Below are 20,994 nucleotides of genomic sequence, written 5' to 3' on the forward strand. Positions count from 1 at the left end.
CATTGTCTTCATCTGCAAAACTTTTCAAGTTTGACTCCTTCCTTTGTTTGTGTTTATTTTCAATAACTGCTAAACATAGTATTTCTGTAAACAAAGCCATCATCACATCTCCAGAATTAGCACTAAATTTAGTAGAAACTGTCAGCTGGTTTGAGCATAAGAGGTTCATTTTACAAGTTATCCTTGGGATTTCAGTCTTTTCCACTTGAGTCCAATCATATTCAAGGGATGTTCTGTTATGATGTCGAACTCAAGAAGCACTGGGTCTATTAAGTCTTGTTAATAACCCTAATCTATTGTTATAGAATAACAATGAATCTCCACTTACTCAGATGTTTTGCCAATAACATTGATATTCAGGTTTGTTTTCTGCTGCACTCTTAAAAGCTCTTAGTATTCCAGACTATTGTGTGTCACGTAAATCCATTATAGATGGAAGACAATAACATACGCACCTTGCTTGGATGAAACAAAAGAAAATTTCTACCGTCAGTGTCCGAATAATGACCAGTACACTTTGATGTAATCACATCAAAGTGAAGGCATCAGTCTTTTCGAGTGCTCTATAGAGAACTCCTGGAATGATGGATAGATTTTGGCAATATATCTGCTCGCATAAAATAAGCAAATGCTGGCCAACATTATGTCAACATCTGTTCATCCAACATTTCCCCTGAGATGAAGGGTAATAATAGGGAGTGTGTTCCCTCTTTGCTGCAATAACAGCTTCTGCTCTCATGGGAAGAATTTAGACTAGATCTTGGCTTGGTCTGCTGTGAAGATTTGAATGGTTTTGTTCACTGGATCCTTAGATATACAGTGAAAGACTTCCAAACACTGGCAGTAAAAGTGTGTAAAAAGTTTGAATCCATTTTCTATAGGATGGAAATATCATTCATAGATATATCTGCTTAAACACAATTTTTTACATCTCTATACTGTATACTGGAAGAAATACAGTATTCAAATGTTAAACACACACACACACACACTCACACACACACACACACACACACACACACATACACACACTGTGTTCATAATGGATATATATATATATATATATATATATATATATATATATATATATATATATTATGTCACTGTTAAATACACAAATCATTATGGGTGGTAGGGTGCCCAAGGACTGGGAGGAACAGCATGCTTAACAGCTCCAAGTTTTCTGTGATTTTCAGTTTTTTCATTCTGGGTTTTATTTTTACTTTTGAGTTGTGTGGAGGAATTATTTTGTCTATTATTTTTTTATTTTATTATTTTGTGTCTGTGTTTATGTTTAGTGTTGGTGTGTGACTAGATGGGTGTTTGAGTGTGGCACCCCCTGAAATCTCATCACACACAAGCTCAAATACCATCTGTTTCCTTGCTCCTTTCTGTGCAAAATCCTTTGTAGCGCTGTATTAAATGTCACGTATTTACTGTGTAGCTGTATTCAGGCAGGATTATTTTTACTGCCACAGGACTTCAGTAATGTTTATGGAGTTTTTTGAGTGTCACTAATGTTCTGAGAACAGCCCTCCCATCAAAAATATATAGCTCTCAATGACCTTATCTTATAGTCCTTCAAAACAGATAATGAGGGAAAAGTAACTGATATTCTAAACCATTTAACGGTGACATAATGAGTTATAGTTAAGCACTAAAGGCTCCTCCATACATGAGAAAACATGCGAAACCCCAGATATGACTGAATATTCTTTCACATGTTTATTTGCATGGGATTAATATAGCCAGGTGTAATTTTTGCTGCTTGTTTTAAAGGAGGAAATATACTCAAGAATTTAATGTTTTTAAAATATAATATTTTTTCCTATATATATATATATATATATATATATATATATATATATATATATATATATATATATATTGTATATATTTGTGCCCACAATGAGTGCAGGTTCAAAGTAGCTAAATTCACCTATTATAAGGCATGGCCACAAATGTTAATCCACACCTAATAAATAGACAGAGGAGTAAAGCATTCTTGATAGATACAGTTCAGTCTCACAAACTGCAGTCAGAGACGACAGACTAAAGCAGACAAGGAAAACAAACAAACTTCCTTGTTCAAGAACAAACTATGTCAAACCACAGCAAGATAATCCTTCATAATACAGATACCACAAAGTGTTCTTTATACTTCTGAACAGCCTCATAATTCAGACATTCCAGTGGCATTCTGAAGAGACATGTACACAGGACAAAGAGTACTGACACTGGAACACTTCTGTTTACAAGACAGATGTGATTTCCAAGAACATCATTCATTTTCACCCCACAGAATAAAAGCTTTGTCCTAGAGGTCATTATTTATGATTATTTATGATGAAGACTACACAATAACTGTTTTGGATTCTACCGAGGTATTGTCCAAGATCATGGACAAGCAAAGTTTAGCCTCTTGATACACCAACAAATGAATCCTCAAGGGAATCTCAAAGGCACAACATGGTCCCTATGGCCCTTCACTATACTTTTAAAAAGGTTTTCACACTAAAAATGGGTCAAGAGGTGGTGCATGAAGTCAATTAAAATATAACTGCACTGGAACATTGCAGGCCCTTGAGAGTACCACCCTAATGACAGAGTTTATACTCTGAAACATAGCCACATCATAACACATCTTTGTATGAGAATCTCTGGTCTTGATTTTTGACTATAAATTCTCCCTGTATTTATTTTTCTGTGTACTGATATCTTTACAAGTGCTGGAAGCCTGTAAATAAAGCTCTTTAGCTCATGCAAACTACCTCATCTTTATTGTTACTGTATGTTTGTTCTCTGATTGTCTGAGGGGCTTACTGCCAACCCCTAAACAGCAGAGTACTAAAATAAGATTACATAAAGAGGTACAGACATATAAGACCAGTATCCAAAACCCAGATTAAGCCTAATTCTGGTTTAAACCGCAAAACAGTTCTTATGGTGATTTATTATGGCACATTAATCCATGTTTGGGAAACTAGCCCACAGAGTATTCCAAATACAGATTTTTTTTTTAAAACATGGAATTATGGATCATTTGCTCTCATTATATTAGATACCGCAACAAGCACTTTGGCTCATAAGTGATGTGTGATGTGAAGCATAAAGAAGATGAGCTCAGAAGAAAATATAAACACTTCAATACAGTATATTAAGGTTCTAAATTGAGTGGCATTCACCTTTAATCTATGGGAGGACCAGGGTTAATCCCTAATCAGCTCAAAAGTAGAAGTTTGAATATATAACTTACTGGACTTGTAAAGGTTACTTTGCGATAATGATGAGATTAATTTCTTTCAGCAGATGAAGATCAATGTGCACCGATTAATGGCAAATTAGTTTTCTCTGATCATTTTTGATAGGATTTCATTAAAAGGTTGATTTTATCCAGAGGAGTCACTGGAGTGATGGGATTTAACACTGAAATGGAAGTCAGTCAAAGCTTCTTTAGATGTATAATGTTAAAGTGATTTACTTAAATAAATGTAAACACAGATTTGGGAAGTATGGGAGTATCTCAGAAGTGAAAACAGAAGTGGAAACTTCTAATTTGTACACACCAGGCGTACGCACAGCTGCTCCTTACATTTGCATAAAGTCCAGAAGCAGCTTTTGGTGTCTACTTGTTTTCCATTCCATCTAAAATGTGGGCGGCACCTGAATCACAATTGCTGCACCACTGAAATACAGCTGGAATCAAGACAGTGCACAGAAGTCATCAGCACTTAAATTATTTAACTGCAAAGGGATATGGGACCCTTGAGAGTCCCCGCTTAGTGACAGTATCTATACCCTTTAAGGCATAGAGGTCATAGTGCAGTATGCAGCACCATATATTTGTCCAGACAATGGGGTTAAAGGCAAAGCAAACTATCAGCTGTACTCCCAGCACAAGATCTGTCAACACAGAGCAGGAACAGCACGAGCCTGGAAACCTCCAGGGTGACACAGGAACACACACACACACACACACACACACACACACACACAATGTAAAACGGAAAAGTCAGCCTTGCCCTCAGATAAATCACAGTGTGCCCTCTGTGTGAAGCCATGCGTGGGTAAGAAAAGCATTATTATTCCTCTATGTGTAGTATAAAGGCATGTACTGGAGCCCTCTGTATGGAGAACGATTGTGTGCATATTCAGTAAATTTACAGGAGCAGCATATATAACCATGGTAAAACTACAGGGAATTAATGCCCTCTCAGAGGGAGGTTACTGTAGTAAAAATTACATAAATGGTATATAATTTCATGACACTGAGCTGTGGAGCAGTAGAATTGTGTTCCTTTGAGTAATAGATCTCTACCTAACATGTTTGTGAAGAGCTGGGCTGGCTTTTACAACTGAAAACATCCAACATCAGGCCCTCAATTAAGGAATGGCATCAAATCAACACACTGATGCACTAACATCTAGAGTAATGCTTTTCTTTAAAAGTACGTAGAACAATTTTATTGTTACAATTAGTAACAATAAAAGTATGACAGCTCATTTCCTCCTGGTGATAATAATAGAGTTATTTGTAAATATATCAGTAATAAACCTTTGGTTCATTGGGTTATATTCTGTTTGATTCAATACCTCTTATAATTTGGAGCAGCGCTTTCTTAATCCAAAACATGTGGTTGAACACTACTCATATGGCTATTTTACTGCACAAGGGGTCTGGCACTGTGAAGCCAAGAATGTGAATACATCACATTAACACTTTATGTTAATGTCCATTCTCCTTCTTTACTAATGTTTTATAATCATCTCTTACCCATTTACAGCACATGTATATTTCCACTTGGTACGTGTACTTTCATGATTCAGACTGGTAAGTAGTTTGAGGTGACCCCTTTTGAAGGATTTGCAGCCTGCTAACCATGAGTGAGTGTTTTACTTTGCAGGTAAGTGAATTGCACTTGAAAAAAGAGGAGCAGTAGCTACAACTCACTGTGGCTGTGTGCAGTCCTGCAGGTTGCACATTCTGCGGATAGGTTTGGGCTTCTTACTGATGTCACAGTAGCTCCTGTGCACCATCTTACTGTCACCTTTTTTACGGCATCCATATTTGGTGTACTGGAATCCTAGAGCCAAGAAAACATGATTAGTAAAGCCTTACCGAAAAAGTTTTCGAATTGAATACGGAAGAATGACTCAATTCCTGAATTGTAACTTGTATTATCTGGTTTTCCCTTTCTAATCCTGTAATAGAAAAACAGAGAAGAGGTCTTTGTGGGTCGTTCTCTGTTTTTCCTATTTCAGGGTTAGAAAATAGCAAAATCTACACTGGGTACAGTTCATGAGGCCTTTTTTTGGAGGAAATATTGTATATAAATGGGAGTTCATTAAGCTGTTTTTCTCGATGCATGTTTAATTTTTCAAATCACCAAGTCAAATTTTAAATTACTGTAATTCTAACAGCTCTGGTTTAGTTACAGTATAATCACCCCACTCTCTAGTTATTGGTGTGGTAAACATTTTTACCTCCAGCACAAGGTCGTGAGCACTGGGACCAGCTCTTCAGGGCCCACTCATAAGTGTCCTCCTGTATCACATTGTTGTTGTTGATTGGGACCGAGTCTTCATGTATGATGTATTTATACGTTAGAGAAGATCTGTTCTCATTGTCCTTTGGTATAATCTTACAGAGAAAAAAAAACAGAAACAGAATAAAAACAGATTTCAGATGCCATTGGCCAATGGTGTTTACCGTATGTTGTATTATGCATGAGAATACATTGGTATGCAGCAACACATTCACAAGTACATGCAGATTTATGCACGTTGTCTTATGTTAAGGTGACTCACATGAGCTTTCTCTGTGTAATCGCATTTGTAAAAGAAAGCAGCAGGAAAAGCATAACTCCAGGAGCCAGTGGAGATGTACCAAGGGTGACTACATTCCAAATTCACACATTACAGCTTAACTTTCTGTATACACAGAGCAAAGCTTATTCTGTCTCAGTGAACATTTATGTACAATACCCACCAAACAAGGAAAAGATTCTGTGTCATGCTCATGTCACTGTCACCGAAACAGACATCAAATTTATTCTGTTTATTTTTCAGTATCAGGAAAACTAGCAGAAAACATTTAACTGGGGGAGCACCCATGGCCCACAGTGAAGTGGGCTCGCGACCAGAAGGTTGATGGTGCGATTACCAAGACTGGCAGGATAATTAGGTGAGGGAGGAATGAAGGAACAGCACTGTCTGCTAACTCAGTCTATGGCTGAAGTGCCCTTGAGCAAAGGCTCATAACACCTGACTGCACCCTGGGCACCGAAGCTGGCTGCCTGCCTCTGTGTGTGTGTGTGTTTGCTGCCACAGATGGGTTAAATGCAGAGGAAAATAGACATGCCTGTTAACAAGTGTCTGGTTTTTGGGCAAAGTATTGTAGCTATTTATTTGTATGCTGTAATCACATTATTTTAAACTACTGGTATATCCACACCTGAAAATGTAATGAAGGTTTCCTCTAAAGTGAATAAAATAGACATTAATTCTTAGTAGAAAATGAAAATGAAGCACATGCTATAATTTATACTGAGCTCTTTCTGGAACCCTCTATACCAACTTCATTTTTTGGTGTTTGCAGTAACATCACAGGTGCAGCAACTACAGATCAGGATCAGAAACTCTGCAGCGAATAAAGGACTCCTCTCTCTCAGGTTTGGTTTATTCCCAGTTTAGTAACTACATCTGTGAATCTGCTCTGAAACACTCACTGGGAAACTTGTGTTGGTTCGCGGAGGAGGTCTAGATCCGTTCCAAAAACACGGAATATGTTCCAGTCATCTGTAATTGGAGCCCGGGAGATTTTTTATTTGTGAGGCCTTCTTGATTTGTCCACAGCCTGGCAATTACCCTCTAATGGTAAAGCAGAATTAATGAGATGTGGAGGATGCGTGTGTCTCACAGAAACTCAGCAGCAAATCATTTCTGCACAAATGCCAGAGACTGCACATTTATACACGCGTATCTATGGTTACCAGTATCTACCAGGGAAGTGGGCTTCAGTCACAACAATTCACTTATAGGCACCACTAAAGTGATGCTAATGATAAAACCATGTGTCGTACAGTACACTCAAACAACAGCTCTGAATGTGCATAAACATCACCACATTAACTATAAACAGCTAAACAAATCCGCTCTCTTCAGGAGAAAGATCTAATTGCTAAATGCACGATCAAACCGAGGTAATAGGAAAGTTCCAAATGATATTTAATAGTATTTGAACACAAAATACGTTATCACAGTGATCCTATAGAAACACAAACACTTCTGATGGCTCCAAAATCTTTAATGAATGCAGGAATGATTTATTCCAGGACATTTTAGAGAATTTCTGTTTATCTTAGTATTATCCAGTTATTTAAATTATGTTAAAAACATGAGGATTTTTTTATTACAATTTGCTCCAAACACAATGGAAGAAAAAGTTCTGATGACATTCAGAAAATGTCTTTGAGGAAGTAGTAGATTTGATTTTTCTTCCATCTCATCCCTTACAGGGGCACGGGACCTGGAGGTTGTTCGTTCAAGACCCGCTCTGGGTGTCTGTGAGGAGTGTGGTGTGTTCTCCCTGTGTCTGCGTGGGTTTCCTCCAGGTGACTGTCTGTGAGGAGTGTGGTGTGTTCTCTCTGTGTCTGAGTGGGTTTCCTCCGGGTGACTGTCTGTGAGGAGTGTGGTGTGTTCTCCCTGTGTCTGTGTGGGTTTCCTCTGGGTGACTGTCTGTGAGGAGTGCGGTGTGTTCTCCCTGAGTCTGCGTGGATTTCCTCTGGGTGACTGTCTGTGAGGAGTGCGGTGTGTTCTCCCTGAGTCTGCGTGGGTTTCCTCCGGGTGCTCCGGTTTCTTCCCACAGTCCAAAAACACAAGTTGTAGGTGGACTGGCTATTCAAAAGTGTTTGTGTGTATGTCACCCTGTGAAGGACTGGCGCCCCCTCCAGGGTGTGTGCCTCCTGCCTTGCACCCAGTGATTCCGGGCAGGCTCCGGATCCACTGCGACCCTGAACTCGATAAGCAGTTACAGACAATGAATGAATGAATGAATGTCATCCCTACAGTTCCAAAGTGATTTTTTTACAGCACTGTTCTGAAATCAAGGGAGTGGGGGAGGGAGGGGATATTTTCCTATGTTCTTCCAAAAGTGTACACACAGTGTACTCTCTGCAGTGCTGAACCCAGAGTAGCAACAATAGACTACAAATTACAAATTCCCTATTACAGCTCAGTGAAACATCACAATGATTTAGAAGCTGTATTTTTAAGGTAAAATACTTCTTTGTGTCTCTTTAATATTCAGGTTTTATTTGGTGCAGACACAAACGTGTGGTATTTATACGGTAAGTACATTTTGAGTCCAGTAATTCAGAGAGTTTAGAGCATGTAATAAAATAATTATTAATAATAATAATTAACTGAGTCTGTTCTTTGTTTAAGCATTTCAGGTCTTAAATTAATGCTTAATTACAGCAGTGAAAGAGGGCAGGTTTTCAAATCGCACAAGCTGGAATTTTAATTCTAGCCTACATTATCATGAGTAATGTCTTAACACCCTTTAAATGGTGAAATTTTGCTTCTGTATAATGATTTTAGGCAAACAAACACTGAGCTGTTTACATGACCATGACCACAGCTGAATTACAGTCTAGCACTCTATTAATAATTTTGAGCATTCGAAATTAAAGCAAAAAATGCTTGGTCTTATTTTATCTTTTATAAAACCTGCCTGGACTTGCAGTTATATGTCAGAAAAATCACAATTTCACAAATCTTTCAGTCCTTGTCTTAATTAATTTTAATAATTCTTAAAAATTATATAGAACACCAAAACAAAGTTTAGTGCAGCGAATGACATCATTCTTTCACACCATTCTTTTGCTCTCTCTCTCTTTACACAGGGTATCACATGAAAGAGGAAACAAGTCTGCTACTTCTCGCTCTGTTACACATACTCAAGAAAAGCCAGTGAATCATGAATCCACTAAATGACTTCTCAAAGATTCATAGCTGTAATGGCTACACTAAAGGAAAATGCCTAACTGTAGATGTTTGTTCGTGAGACTACAGGACCCCTACATCAGCTTTTCATGACAACAGTTATAAACTCACATTAATATCTGTAAAGGCTTATTCTTTACATAGTTTATATACACTGACAAAAGCATCCTTCAGGACAACTGACGGTTTAGTGTTTAGTCTTTGCAGAAGTTAATTTAGTGTATGTCAGTTATCCTGTAAGATTTGTGTAAGTGTCATATAGCCTTATAAACACACAGCTACAGCAAAGTGCTACCCAGTGAAGTATATCTAGGTTTATATTTTCAGTTCGAGCAGAGTAAAGGGTGTGCGTCTTTAAAAACCTGTTGACTCCACGGTGAGAAACTCACTTCCAATTACTCATCTCCCGTCTCGTCTAGTGACTTTTCTCCATCTGCTTCAATAGATAACTTACCCCTGCCTTGCTCTTCAGCCAGACTGAATGTGCCTCTCTCTCTCTCTCTACCACTTAATTTCCTCCCATCTCTCTCTTCTGCCTTATTCTCTGCATTCTGTCTCTCTCACCTCAATGAACACATCTGTCACAACACAAACACCAACTCTCACCACTTTCTCATCACACACTTCTCTGTAGGGTCAGAGATGTGTAAATAGCTCTTCTACTGACCTTACATGACCCCTCCACAAAGACCTCCACAATAATCTCAGAAACGTCTCACTTCATTCCCACTCTTCATATCCACAATTTCTCACTCCATCCCCACTCTTCATCTCCACAATGTCTCACTCCATCCCCACTCTTCATCTCCACAAGGTCTCACTCCATCCCCACTCTTCATCTCCACAATGTCTCACTCCATTCAGACTCTTTATCTCCACAATGTCTCACTCCATTCCCAATCTTCATTCCTGCAATGTCTCACTTCATTCCCACTCTTCATCTCCACAATGTCTCACTCCATCCCCACTCTTCATCTCCACAATGTCTCACTCCATCCCCACTCTTCATCTCCACAATGTCTCACTCCATTCAGACTCCATTCCCAATCTTTACTTCCAGAATGTCTCACTACATTCCCACTCTTTCTCTCCACAATCTCTCACTCCATTTCCAATCTTTATCTACACATCTCACTCCATTCCCACTCTTTACCTCTGCTGTCATACTTTTTATCTCCATAATGTCTCACACATAATGTCCCCACTCATAATCTCTGCAACTTCTCACTCAATTCCCACTCTTCATCTCCATGTCTCACTTCATTCCCATTTTCATCTCTCATTCTCTTAATTCTCATCTTCGCAAGACCTCACACTATTTCTCCACGCTAGCACATGTCTTAGAATTTAGCTGGATTTATTGCTTTCCATTAATCTGTAATTTTAATTACAAACTTAGACTCAAGTCCATAAAAACAAAACAAAAAAAGGAATGCAAACAAACAAAGAAACACTTTACACGGTTGATAATAGTCCCAGTTAAATCTCCTCAGATGTACCTACCTAAAATCAGTATCTAGCTCTTAACAGCCAATTTGACTGGAAAATATATAAATAAAGTGCCTCTTTGATTTTTCTTTGTTTTATCATTTTAACAATATAATATAGTTATACCATTCAGTCCTAAAAGAAATCTATGTCCATGTCTTCTTTAATGCCAGTAGAGTCTGCTAAAAAATGTGAAAACATGACATTTGTGCCAGAAAATGAAGTGCACTCAGCGAAGAAATCTGTGACTAATTATGCCAGCTAAGTTTAGACCAAGTGTCCATATGCCAAGCATATTCATGAGTAGATTTTATTCCAAAAATTGAATCTTCAAATCTTAGCTGGACACAGTGTGTGCTATCGACAGAAGACAAATTCTGTAAATTAACTGGAAAAACAAATCCTGCCGCTCAGCCAGCAAATGAACCAGATGATCTGTCTGTATAAACCCATTAAAGTGCTTAATCTCTTTTCTTCCAGCTCCACTGCTCCACAAGCTCACAAACATGACTTTGCTAATAAAAGTCACACACACCTCCAACCAGCGTAGTCTCACACATACACTTATAAATGAAACGACTGACATGATCAAGGCAGCAAGTCTTTTCCAGTGCAGTAGCACAGTTGACCAGGCCTGAAGTTGGGACTTTCTCACTGCAGTGACCGGGATGACTGCCGAGGAGTCAGTGCTGAAGTGGATCTGACCAGATCTGAGCTGAGGACTTTTTCACTGTTCCCATGGAGCTGATTTAGGTATTATATCATATTTATTGTAGTAGGTTCTTTTTTATATATATGTTCCGACTGTGCTTCGTTCCTACTCATAATTATTTTAAATCAAACCAGAATACTTAAACTGCTCTGCATACTTCATTCATTATTCATGAAATTTCTTGTAAATATTATAATTTTGTTGGGTAGTTTTAAACTCCAGGAAAAAAAAACAAAAAATATTTATTATTTTTCTTAGGTATAAAACCAGTTTCTCTCTGATGTTTTTTTTATGGGGAAATGCAGGAAAGAAACCTACACCATCCGCACCGTAGATGTGTGGGTATAAGGTGTGACCCGATCAAGGCAATCAGAGGTGATAACACTTGTTGCCTAGCAACACTGCTCTGACAGAATTGTAACTTCAAACAATGCTGTGCAATAGGCCCTTTCTTTACCATCAGAGAGAAGATGAGCCTTTCAAACACATTCCTTTACAGCTAAATGAGTGAAATGCAGCTTGACGTGTGTTCTCTTTAAGATCAGCCCTGAGAGACATTTATACACACACTGAACATCTGCCCAAAGTCATCCAAGCTTTCTCACTTAAACATGCTCACCATTAGACACTCCCTAAGTACATGGACATGCATATTAATAAACGCTTGATTCATATTCTCATGGGTTCTATTCAAATTAAACAAAAAAAATGCAATGAAACATTAAAGATATGACATGCTTTAAATATTAATTTCAATATAGGCATATTTAAATATTTAAAACAATATTATGAATATAAACATGAATGAAAAATCATAAAAACATAAGTCTGTCAATATTAGTCTGATTCATTTATGAAAATATATTGGCTTGATTTTGATGTGACTTTATAGATGCATTATAATGGATATCTTGAGCATTGTGCAGAGGTATGTGATGATTAATATACACACATGTGCCCTACTTATCGCTTTTGATGGTGATGTTTGATGTCAAGTTTGAGCAAAAAAGACTATTATGATTCTTTGTGATTCATCACATATTCTTTCATGTTTAGAAAATGGAATAGTAAAAATAAAAATAAGATATTTTAAAAAATAGAAATTACCAGAACGATGACAGCATCGTGTAGAGGGCCGTCCGTGTGTAGAGACTCCACATCGTTTTCAATGGCGTAATCCCACTCAACCCCGAGGTCAATGAAGCTGCGGGACCGGACCTCATCTCCTTTCCCATTCAGGATGTAGTGTCCAGTGGCCTGGTCTTTCACAGCTGTAATCAATGACTAATTACACATGCACTCTTTTTGACTGACAGCTCTTTATGAAGTTAAATTCTAAAGGTGTATGTTTGTACACACCTGGTCAAATGACGTTATGTTTTTGTGGGTTTTTTTTTTTTGTTTTGTTTTTTACTTTAACAGACAGAGCAGGTTTGTTTTTCTAGAGGATTGCTCTAGGCACTGCAGTGACTCTGATAAGACTGTGGCATATTAGTGTGTATTGTGTTGCCCTCAAATAATACCTGCTCTGTTGTGGTCCTGACCACTGAAGGACAGGGTGAAAGAGAGCTAACAATGTATACAAAGCAACAGTCAACTTCAGTCTGGAATATAATCTGTAATTGTAGAACTATAAAGGGCATTTCTAATGCCACTGGATCTGAAGACATGGGCAATGAGTGTAGAAAAGGGCAAATGGCTTTAATTTTAGGACTGATTTGTGTATATACATATAAATCAGTCATAACATTAAAATCACATGTTTGTATTGACTTGGTCCCCCTCACACACAGCTCTGACCAATCAAATCATGGACTCCAACAGAGCTCTGAAAGTCTCCATGAAGATATCCATGAAGATGCCTGTGGTTCGGCAGTTGTCCTTCACTGACTCTACTTCTGTCACTGCATCATGTGGCATGGAACCTTCTCACAAGACCTATCAATTCAGAGGTGCTCTGACCAAAACAATACCAACAACAGCCTCAAGAACTGAGCGGTTGACTTGCTGTTATTTTGGGGAATTTCTATTGGCTGATGTTTCACTTAGAAAATCAACAAAACGTCAATTGACTGTGGGTGCCGAAACATATGAACAGGGCTGGATCCACTTGGGTTTGTTGTAAGATATAAATATTAAATGAGGGACAATATGATTATGGGAGGAGTATGAGATGGTAAGTGTTGCAACATGTTACGGGAGGTGTTATCAGCAGTGTATTACAGGCACTCGTGAGGAATGCACCAGTAAAGAGAAGGTGACATGACAGTGAGTCATGATGCTCTCTAAGCACGAAAAGAGAGAGAGAGAGAGAGAGAGAGAGAGAGAGAGAGAGAGAGAGAGAGAGAGAGAGAAAGAGAGCATGCTGCCCCACTGAACAAGCGACTGTCAGTGAAGATTATTACTGGAGGAGGATTTCCAGTCAATCTCCATTGCTATCACTCATTAAATGTCACATGCCATGGACAGTGACAAAGCTCTGCAAATGCTCCTTCTATTACTCCAGTGTGAGCACTTGTGTAGGGCTGGCCCAGTACTCAAGTTCATGTTCATTCTTTAGCCAAAATAACTCCAATATATTATTTTTGCCTGAAAACTCTGAATGTAGTGTGCTTATCGTGTGCTTTTTATGATTGTATTTGTTTCTGTATTATTCATAAGCTTAGTCTTTTTTGTTAATGCTTACACAATTTGAGAACACATGGTGGTTCCTGTCAAGGAATTTAGTAAGTGTTGGACTGGGAGTTAACATGTTATCCATAGAAAAAAAGCAATGTGTAAAGATAAAGTCTTCCAGCACTAAACCTGTGATCTTTGGAGTGATAGTTTAAGGGTTAACACAATTGCATTAAGAATGAGAATGCCAGCCCTACTACTCTAGTGTTCCAAACACATTTCTATATCAATACAGAGCCAGTAAATAAATACAAGCAAAGTGGGTGCAATAGGTTTGATGTGTTCAAATCAAAGCACTCAGCTTTGATTAACAGGGAGCTGAATGTGATGTGTTTTCTTTTCTTTTTCTTTTTTTTTTTAGTTAAATGAACAAAACTATCCAAACTGTCATTTGTAGTGAAGAGATGAACTTTAAATAATTAGACACGGATGCTCTAAAGAGACTAGAGAATACATCATTGTAATTACATGCACCCTTCTGGCAGTTGGGCAGTATCTACAATATCAAGCTACTGAGCCACAAGAATCAATTTTCATTAAATATTAAATGGCACTTGGCTTGAATACTGATTGGGAGATGCAACGCTAGCATTATTTAAAATTTAAGAACAGGTCTGACAAAAATGTGTTAATGAATCATTAGAAGTTAACAATGACACAGTGGTGGAGTAAAAACTCCAGGCTCAACCTTAAATTGCGGTTAAAGTGGAGTGACCCCTGTAAAGGTCGGGACTGTGGGAAAAATTAATTAATTCATTGTCTGTAAGAGCTTTTCCAGTTCGGGGTTGCAGCGGGTCTGGAGCTTACCCTGAATCACTGGGGGGCAAGCAGGAACACACCCTGGAGGGGGCGCCAGTCCTTCACAGGGCAACACACACTCACACATTCACATCTATAGACACTTTAAAGTAGACCGTCCAACCTCATTTTTTACCCTAGTGTTGTAGCCACCGTACCGTTCCAGGAAATTTTTTTTTCTTTGATTATAATAAGCTTGCGGTTAATTTAAAATTTAATCACCATATTACTACTCAGTGCTTGATGGAGGAAAAAGTGTGGAATTAAGGTGGCATGCAGGCTCCTGGATAGTGACAGGCGGCAATTGCAGAGCTCGCAGGCTTTGTAAGCTCTGAGGTTTAAAATAAACAACAGTCTCATCAGCACATGTGGCATTGCCTATTTATCACTGTGATCTTTTTAATTACAACTTTAGAGTGGAATAGCCTGTTGATGATTGGGAACAGGACAGAAAGTAATGGCCTTAACATGGACGACTAATAAGATACATGTGTAAATTTGCAATGGGCATGTCAGGATGGTGTGAAAATCAATGTGAACAATTTTCTATAGGTTAATCAGGAGACTGCAAACTGAATGCATTACTCCAACGAAGAAGAAACATGCAGTGTTCTACAAATGATGTAGTGTTTGCAGTGGTGATGCAGGCTTGGTGGAAATGGACTGATTTAATGGGCTGTGGAGCTGTGACATGAAAATGTTAGCCTGCATATCAATGCCAGGCCAAAGAGCCTGTGAGGACAGCCGTCACTTACCAAGTATGTGAGGGGAGACCTCATGTTCTTCTATGAGCACATGTCTAGCCCCAGGGGGGATGAGGAACATCTTTAGGTAACCTTTGCCCCAGAGCCAAAACAGCAACAGAGGCAAGAAAAGATAGCAGAAGCAATTAGTGAGCAAAGGGGACTAACGTCTTGTTTTTCTTTGCAGAGGTGGACATCCTGTGGTTAGAATGCACTGCTGTCATTGCAAGGCTTCTACAAAAGCTCACAGTTCTGAGGAACTGTTCTACTGCAGTGGTCCGTCGAGCTAATGGTCAAAGCCTAGAAGAAAATGTTATGGAAAGATGTGAAAGAAGGTTCTTCATTCAGATCCATGGTTTATGTAATTTTCATAAATGAAATAGATCAAAGATTCAAGCAAATCTATAAACACTGCAAAGAGAAAGTGCACCAGGTAACATAATGCGTTTAGATTTTTGTGCTTCTCTTGTCGTTCTCCTTACTGATGTTCATTGGTTTAACCAACTTAGATTGGTTTCTTCATCTAACATAAGGATGTAAATAAAATATATTGTTTTAAAATTAGGAAAATATTCATGATATTTGGCAGACATATTAGACACTGTCTAATAAATTAATATGGATGTCAACATAAAAAGTTTTCCTTATCCAAGTAATTTCTGGAGCATTTATATTGGTCCATTCATCTGTGTTTGCTGTCTTCAAATGATGTAGTAAACTAAAAAAAATCCACAAAAATTAAAATACATATTTTTCTTTGGACAGCAATGATATGTAGGTGAACATTGCATTGGGAGTGTTGTCCAAGGACTCTAATTGGTATAGTGTAGTGTACGTTTCTTTGGTAGGAAACAGAACTTCCATCCGCAACATGGAGAGCAGCATACACTATACCAAACTCCAGGTGCTGTGTATTTTCTTCTACATTACACTTCTGTCACTGTGAATGGCAGACACACTCATCCAGAATGACTTGTAGTCGCATTAGAGATTAAACTAATAGAACATTAAATGTCTTGACCGAGGAGTCTTTGGTCATTCCTGAGCAGGGAATCAAAGCCTGTTCTGATGTGCCTAACCAAGAGCGACATACAATTTTAATCATTGTGCAGATGTAGACTACTGTTGTGTTAATACTCTTGCTTAAGGACTGATAAAGACTAGTGCTGCTGCCGTAGCCTGGCACTACACCCTAGGGCAGCAGAGCAGAGTTAGCCACTATTATATCACCTGCGCTATTATCACACCAAATCAGGGCTATTGTAAATGCAGCATAATCTATATTTCTTCAATTCAGATTGGTGTAGATAACTGTGGCAGCCTAATATTGTAGATACAAGCTAATGTAAGCTAGTTAAAGAAATGAACCACAGTAAGAATAATGAGTAAAGTATTAAGCAGCTGCTCTAAATGCGTCATGTTGCCTTTGGTGCTTTGAGTTCTCCCCGCTTTCTTCTTATATACAGTAAAGGTCTATTAAAATTGTCGAAAAACTATAACTGAAACTCAATTGTAAGAACCTTGAGCCACTCTTCAACAAATAAAAGAAATCACAAAGCACTATAGAACTGCCTCCTGATGTCTACTGTGGATGTCCACTCCTCTGCAAAGCACTGCACCACTCACCAAGCACATTTCTAGAATCTTCAGTTTCGTTCAGAAAAACGTGGCGAGCTCCTTTGGGCAGGAGGAAGGCTCCCCTTGTCTTCCCTTCGGGGAGAAGAAGCAGCTGTTACACGGCTTTTGTACTGCCATTTTTTGCCATTGACTTACATTTTTCTCTTTGAAGTTGCTAGCAGCAAGGGGTCTATTAAGACGGGATAATGGTGGAAAAAAGGCACGTAGAAGCCCAGGAGATGGGGGTTGATGTGCTGGGGTCTTTATCAACAGTTAATGCGAAAAGGCAGACACTTCTTGGGAAATACAAACCCAGCTAATCACATCAGAGTTCACTTAAGGTGGAGGAACAGACACACAATGAGGCGGAGAACGAGGGAAGAGTGGCAGCAAAAAGGTAGAGAAGTGGCAGATATATAGACCACGTGGAGGAATTAAAATGGGAAATGGTCAATAGTACAGTGTACTGGACTTCCTTTCATCTTATCGTTTCTAGTGATAAATATTTAAGGCTGTTTTAACTGGAAATTAAAAGAAATAAAGAGGCGTCCCTAATTTATGCACAATGCTCTATGTAACTGCAAACAATCAAGTCCTTGCTGCTTCATTCTTTTCTCCTACTTGATTTCTAATCAGTCAATGGCAAAAACAGCATTACAAAGGGAGAGAGTAAAGATTAGATAACACAGAATACTTGCAGATTGTGTTTTCCAACAAAGGCATTTCTTTTTGGCATCTCTTGCTTAACTGTTTCCCTGTTAAAAAAGTGTTAGAGAATAGTTACAGTGTTTTCACTCATGCCAAGCTCAGTCTTGCAGTAGTACATTCCTTACTATGCCTGTTATGAGCAGTTAATGAGACAATGACATGACGTTATCTAGAGATGAGTAGTCGTGCTTGGTCATGACTTCTTACACTCTGAGACATGCTGTACACTGGTAACAGGAAAAGAGGGACAGCATCATGAACATCAGCATGCAAATTACATTCAGCATCATAACAACTGCATCATTCTGGGAAGATCAAAACCAGCAAGACACTATACTAAGTTTCACAAGATTAATGTCACGCTAGCTCTACCATCATCAAACACAAACCTGGAACACAGCATTAAGTCAGGAAATAGTGCCAAAAAAGAAACAGCCCCAGAGGCTTGATGAATGTATTATTATTTAAAAAGCTTTGACAAATAGCCAACAAAAAAAAAAAAAATAATAAAAAGAAAAATAGCCAAAATCCCTCTATTAGCATGTCAGCATATGGACTCTCTCCTTAGGAAAATATTACTGGGGGTCTGGAATAAGATGTGTACAGACTTTACATTGGGCCTTTCCTTGTTTGTTGCACAGTTGTGATTTGTTTTTGTTTGAGCTTTCGTCTCTGGTTCTGGCGTCCTTCCATCATCAGTTGAGAGTTAGTAGTGGAACTGACTGGCCACGAGCTGGAGACGTTCTCAACAATGTGGTGGAGACTGGCTAGGCAGCAAGCCAGAAAATTACACACCATGGTCAGCAGAATATTTTCCATGCCAGCTGGGCCACTGTGTGTGTTCATGTGTGTGTATGTTATTGTGATGTTCAGGTTTAATTTGTAATCTTAAAGTATCCTTGGGGTTGAGCAAAGTGATATAAAGTAGAGTGCATCTTATTATGAGTGTGCGAGAGAGAGAGAGAGAGAGAGAGAGAGAGAGAGAGAGAGAGAGAGAGAGAATAATCCATATCACAATAAAAATAATAACCTACAAATGGAGGGATTTTGTCTATTTATAATAAAGTAATAATAAGGTATTTTACTAGGTTTACACAACATAATTTAACAGTGTTGGGCTTGTCTTAACAGCCAGGATTCCCTTTAGACCTGAGGCATTTTGCATATAATCCACAGGGCAAAACTGCTTACATAAATATCACTTTGCACTGGCACAACAGTTGTGGCATCTGTGTGGGGGTTGTTTCAAATATTTCCTGTTTACATTAGACATTACATTGGCCATGTGCTGGACCTTAGAGGCAATAATCGAATAATAATGAGATGGCCCTAAAGTCTAGGAGGCAGATTTTGAAGACAGTGGGCAAAGAGTCACACTGGAATACGGGAGCATCTCTGAATTAAACGTTGTGTATTAAAGCTTTTAATTAATAGGCTTTTTCCCTTTAATTGAAGACAAAGCCACAGAGCTAATGTCAGTGGTGCACTTACTTGTTTAAGATGGTATTCATTAACAGAGCTTAAAATATCCACTACATATTTGAAGGCTGGTTATTTTAATGGAACTGGAGCTTCAGATTTGTGGCAGGCCCATAATCACTGAGCTATGCATTTACAGCTAATTTAAAACTAAGACAAAGGATCACTTCCGGAACCAGTTTAAAGACGCCACTATATATAAGAACAGTAAACTTGGCCCTGAACTTTGACAGTATATTTTTATAGCCAGCTTAACTACAAGAAAATTCATTACATTACAAACCCAATAAAATCAAAGCGCATGAGACTGCAGGTAAAGCACTAATTAAAACATAAAGTGTTGACTCCTAAATCCACAAATGAAAACTGTAAAAATATATGTAATGCTTTAATTTTTTATGAACTAATCAACACTGGGTTTTGTTGTTTTTTTTTTTTCAATCTTCCAAAATTTGGGACAGAGGAATTTTCCAACTAGAAAAGGAAATACTCCTGTATGTATTGTATCCTGTATGTAATCATGCCTGGGTATGAATACAGAAAAGGCCTATTCCTAACTGAGCAAATGAGAGTGAGTAAGGAGGCTCTCCACTTTGGCCTACAATGTGCCAGCGAATGACTCAGCAGCATAAGTGCAAGGAGTAGTGGCAGGAATCTTAGATATTTCACCAGCTACATTTTCTGAGACTCTCTGGATGTAATAGAGCAAAATATGATGAAGGCCCAGTGCAGTTGTGCAGCTGAAGACTTGTATAATACATGAATGGCAACAAAAGTCAGATCACAACACTGGATTCATTGGTGACTTCACTCCCTAAAGAATCAGTGTTGATAAGTGAAAGATGATATAACAAAGTGGTATTATAAAATCATGAACAAGTCCATAAGGAAAACTAGCTTTTTCTGTAATTAAACTATTTATTTTTCACTGCGGCTTTTTCAGTGAGATTTAACACAGTGTTAAGGTTTTGAAGTTGGAGTTGCCATGACATTGTTTTTCACTTATATCAGTCATATTTTTAAGCCATTGTGAGTTTACAGTCCTCCAATAGACACCTATGGGCCAAAACGTCTGTTTTTTGAGAACAAACTATTATTCAAAAGAAGCCAGTTGTTTACTGCTACTGCCTCTAAAGATGCAGAGAAACTCTATGCAGGATTTATTTCTTGTTAGCTAAAAGCTGTTAATTAGTTTGTGGCTTTACTCAACTCCACAGGGAAATGGTCACAAACCTTCTTCTGAATCTTAACACTGTAATGGCCTTGGATTCTACATTCTGAAAAAGATGGTTCCTTGTGTGCTCATCATAATGAAACCTTTGTATGCGTACATGGTTCACTGAATGGTGAAATGCTTCCTCAGACGGATGCAGAATGTTTTGTATGCGCTATTATTTATATATATATATATATCACCAAAAATGGTTCTTCTATTGTTATGATGTCCAGCTTGATAGAAGAACATTTTGGAGCTACAAAGAGCCATATACACATAACACATTCTCTCAATCTGAAAAAACTTTTCATCATGCAGTGATCCATTTAATTATACCAAGAACCTTAAATTAACTTGCTATAGAATTGCAAAGATAGTTTCTATACATATAATCACCCTTTTAAGGGGCATGAATTCCACACACGATTCAATACTGAACACCTGAGGCTGTGGTACACAATTTCAGATACAGAGATTTTTCATTTCCCTGTGTCAGGTTCCATGATTGAAGACAGATTTATCATTTCTACATAAACAGAGTGAAACCTTGA

The 20,994-nt window shown here is 38.2% G+C and overlaps 1 protein-coding gene across 1 annotated transcript in view; it reads right to left on the reverse strand.

Moving 5' to 3' along the window:
* The window catches only part of LOC136676771 (A disintegrin and metalloproteinase with thrombospondin motifs 3-like), a 132,912-nt gene that overhangs the window by 26,297 nt on the left and 85,621 nt on the right, over positions 1-20,994 (reverse strand). Inside the window, exons 17-20 of the mRNA XM_066653987.1 lie at positions 15,436-15,516; positions 12,314-12,477; positions 5,485-5,641; positions 4,952-5,084 (exon numbers count right to left, since the gene is read on the reverse strand). Of these exons, the coding sequence (XP_066510084.1) occupies positions 4,952-5,084; positions 5,485-5,641; positions 12,314-12,477; positions 15,436-15,516 (535 nt within the window). The remainder of the gene's footprint in view (positions 1-4,951; positions 5,085-5,484; positions 5,642-12,313; positions 12,478-15,435; positions 15,517-20,994) is intronic.

This window comes from Hoplias malabaricus, chromosome X2 (assembly GCF_029633855.1).
Source record: "Hoplias malabaricus isolate fHopMal1 chromosome X2, fHopMal1.hap1, whole genome shotgun sequence".
Taxonomy (NCBI): Eukaryota; Metazoa; Chordata; class Actinopteri; order Characiformes; family Erythrinidae; genus Hoplias; species Hoplias malabaricus.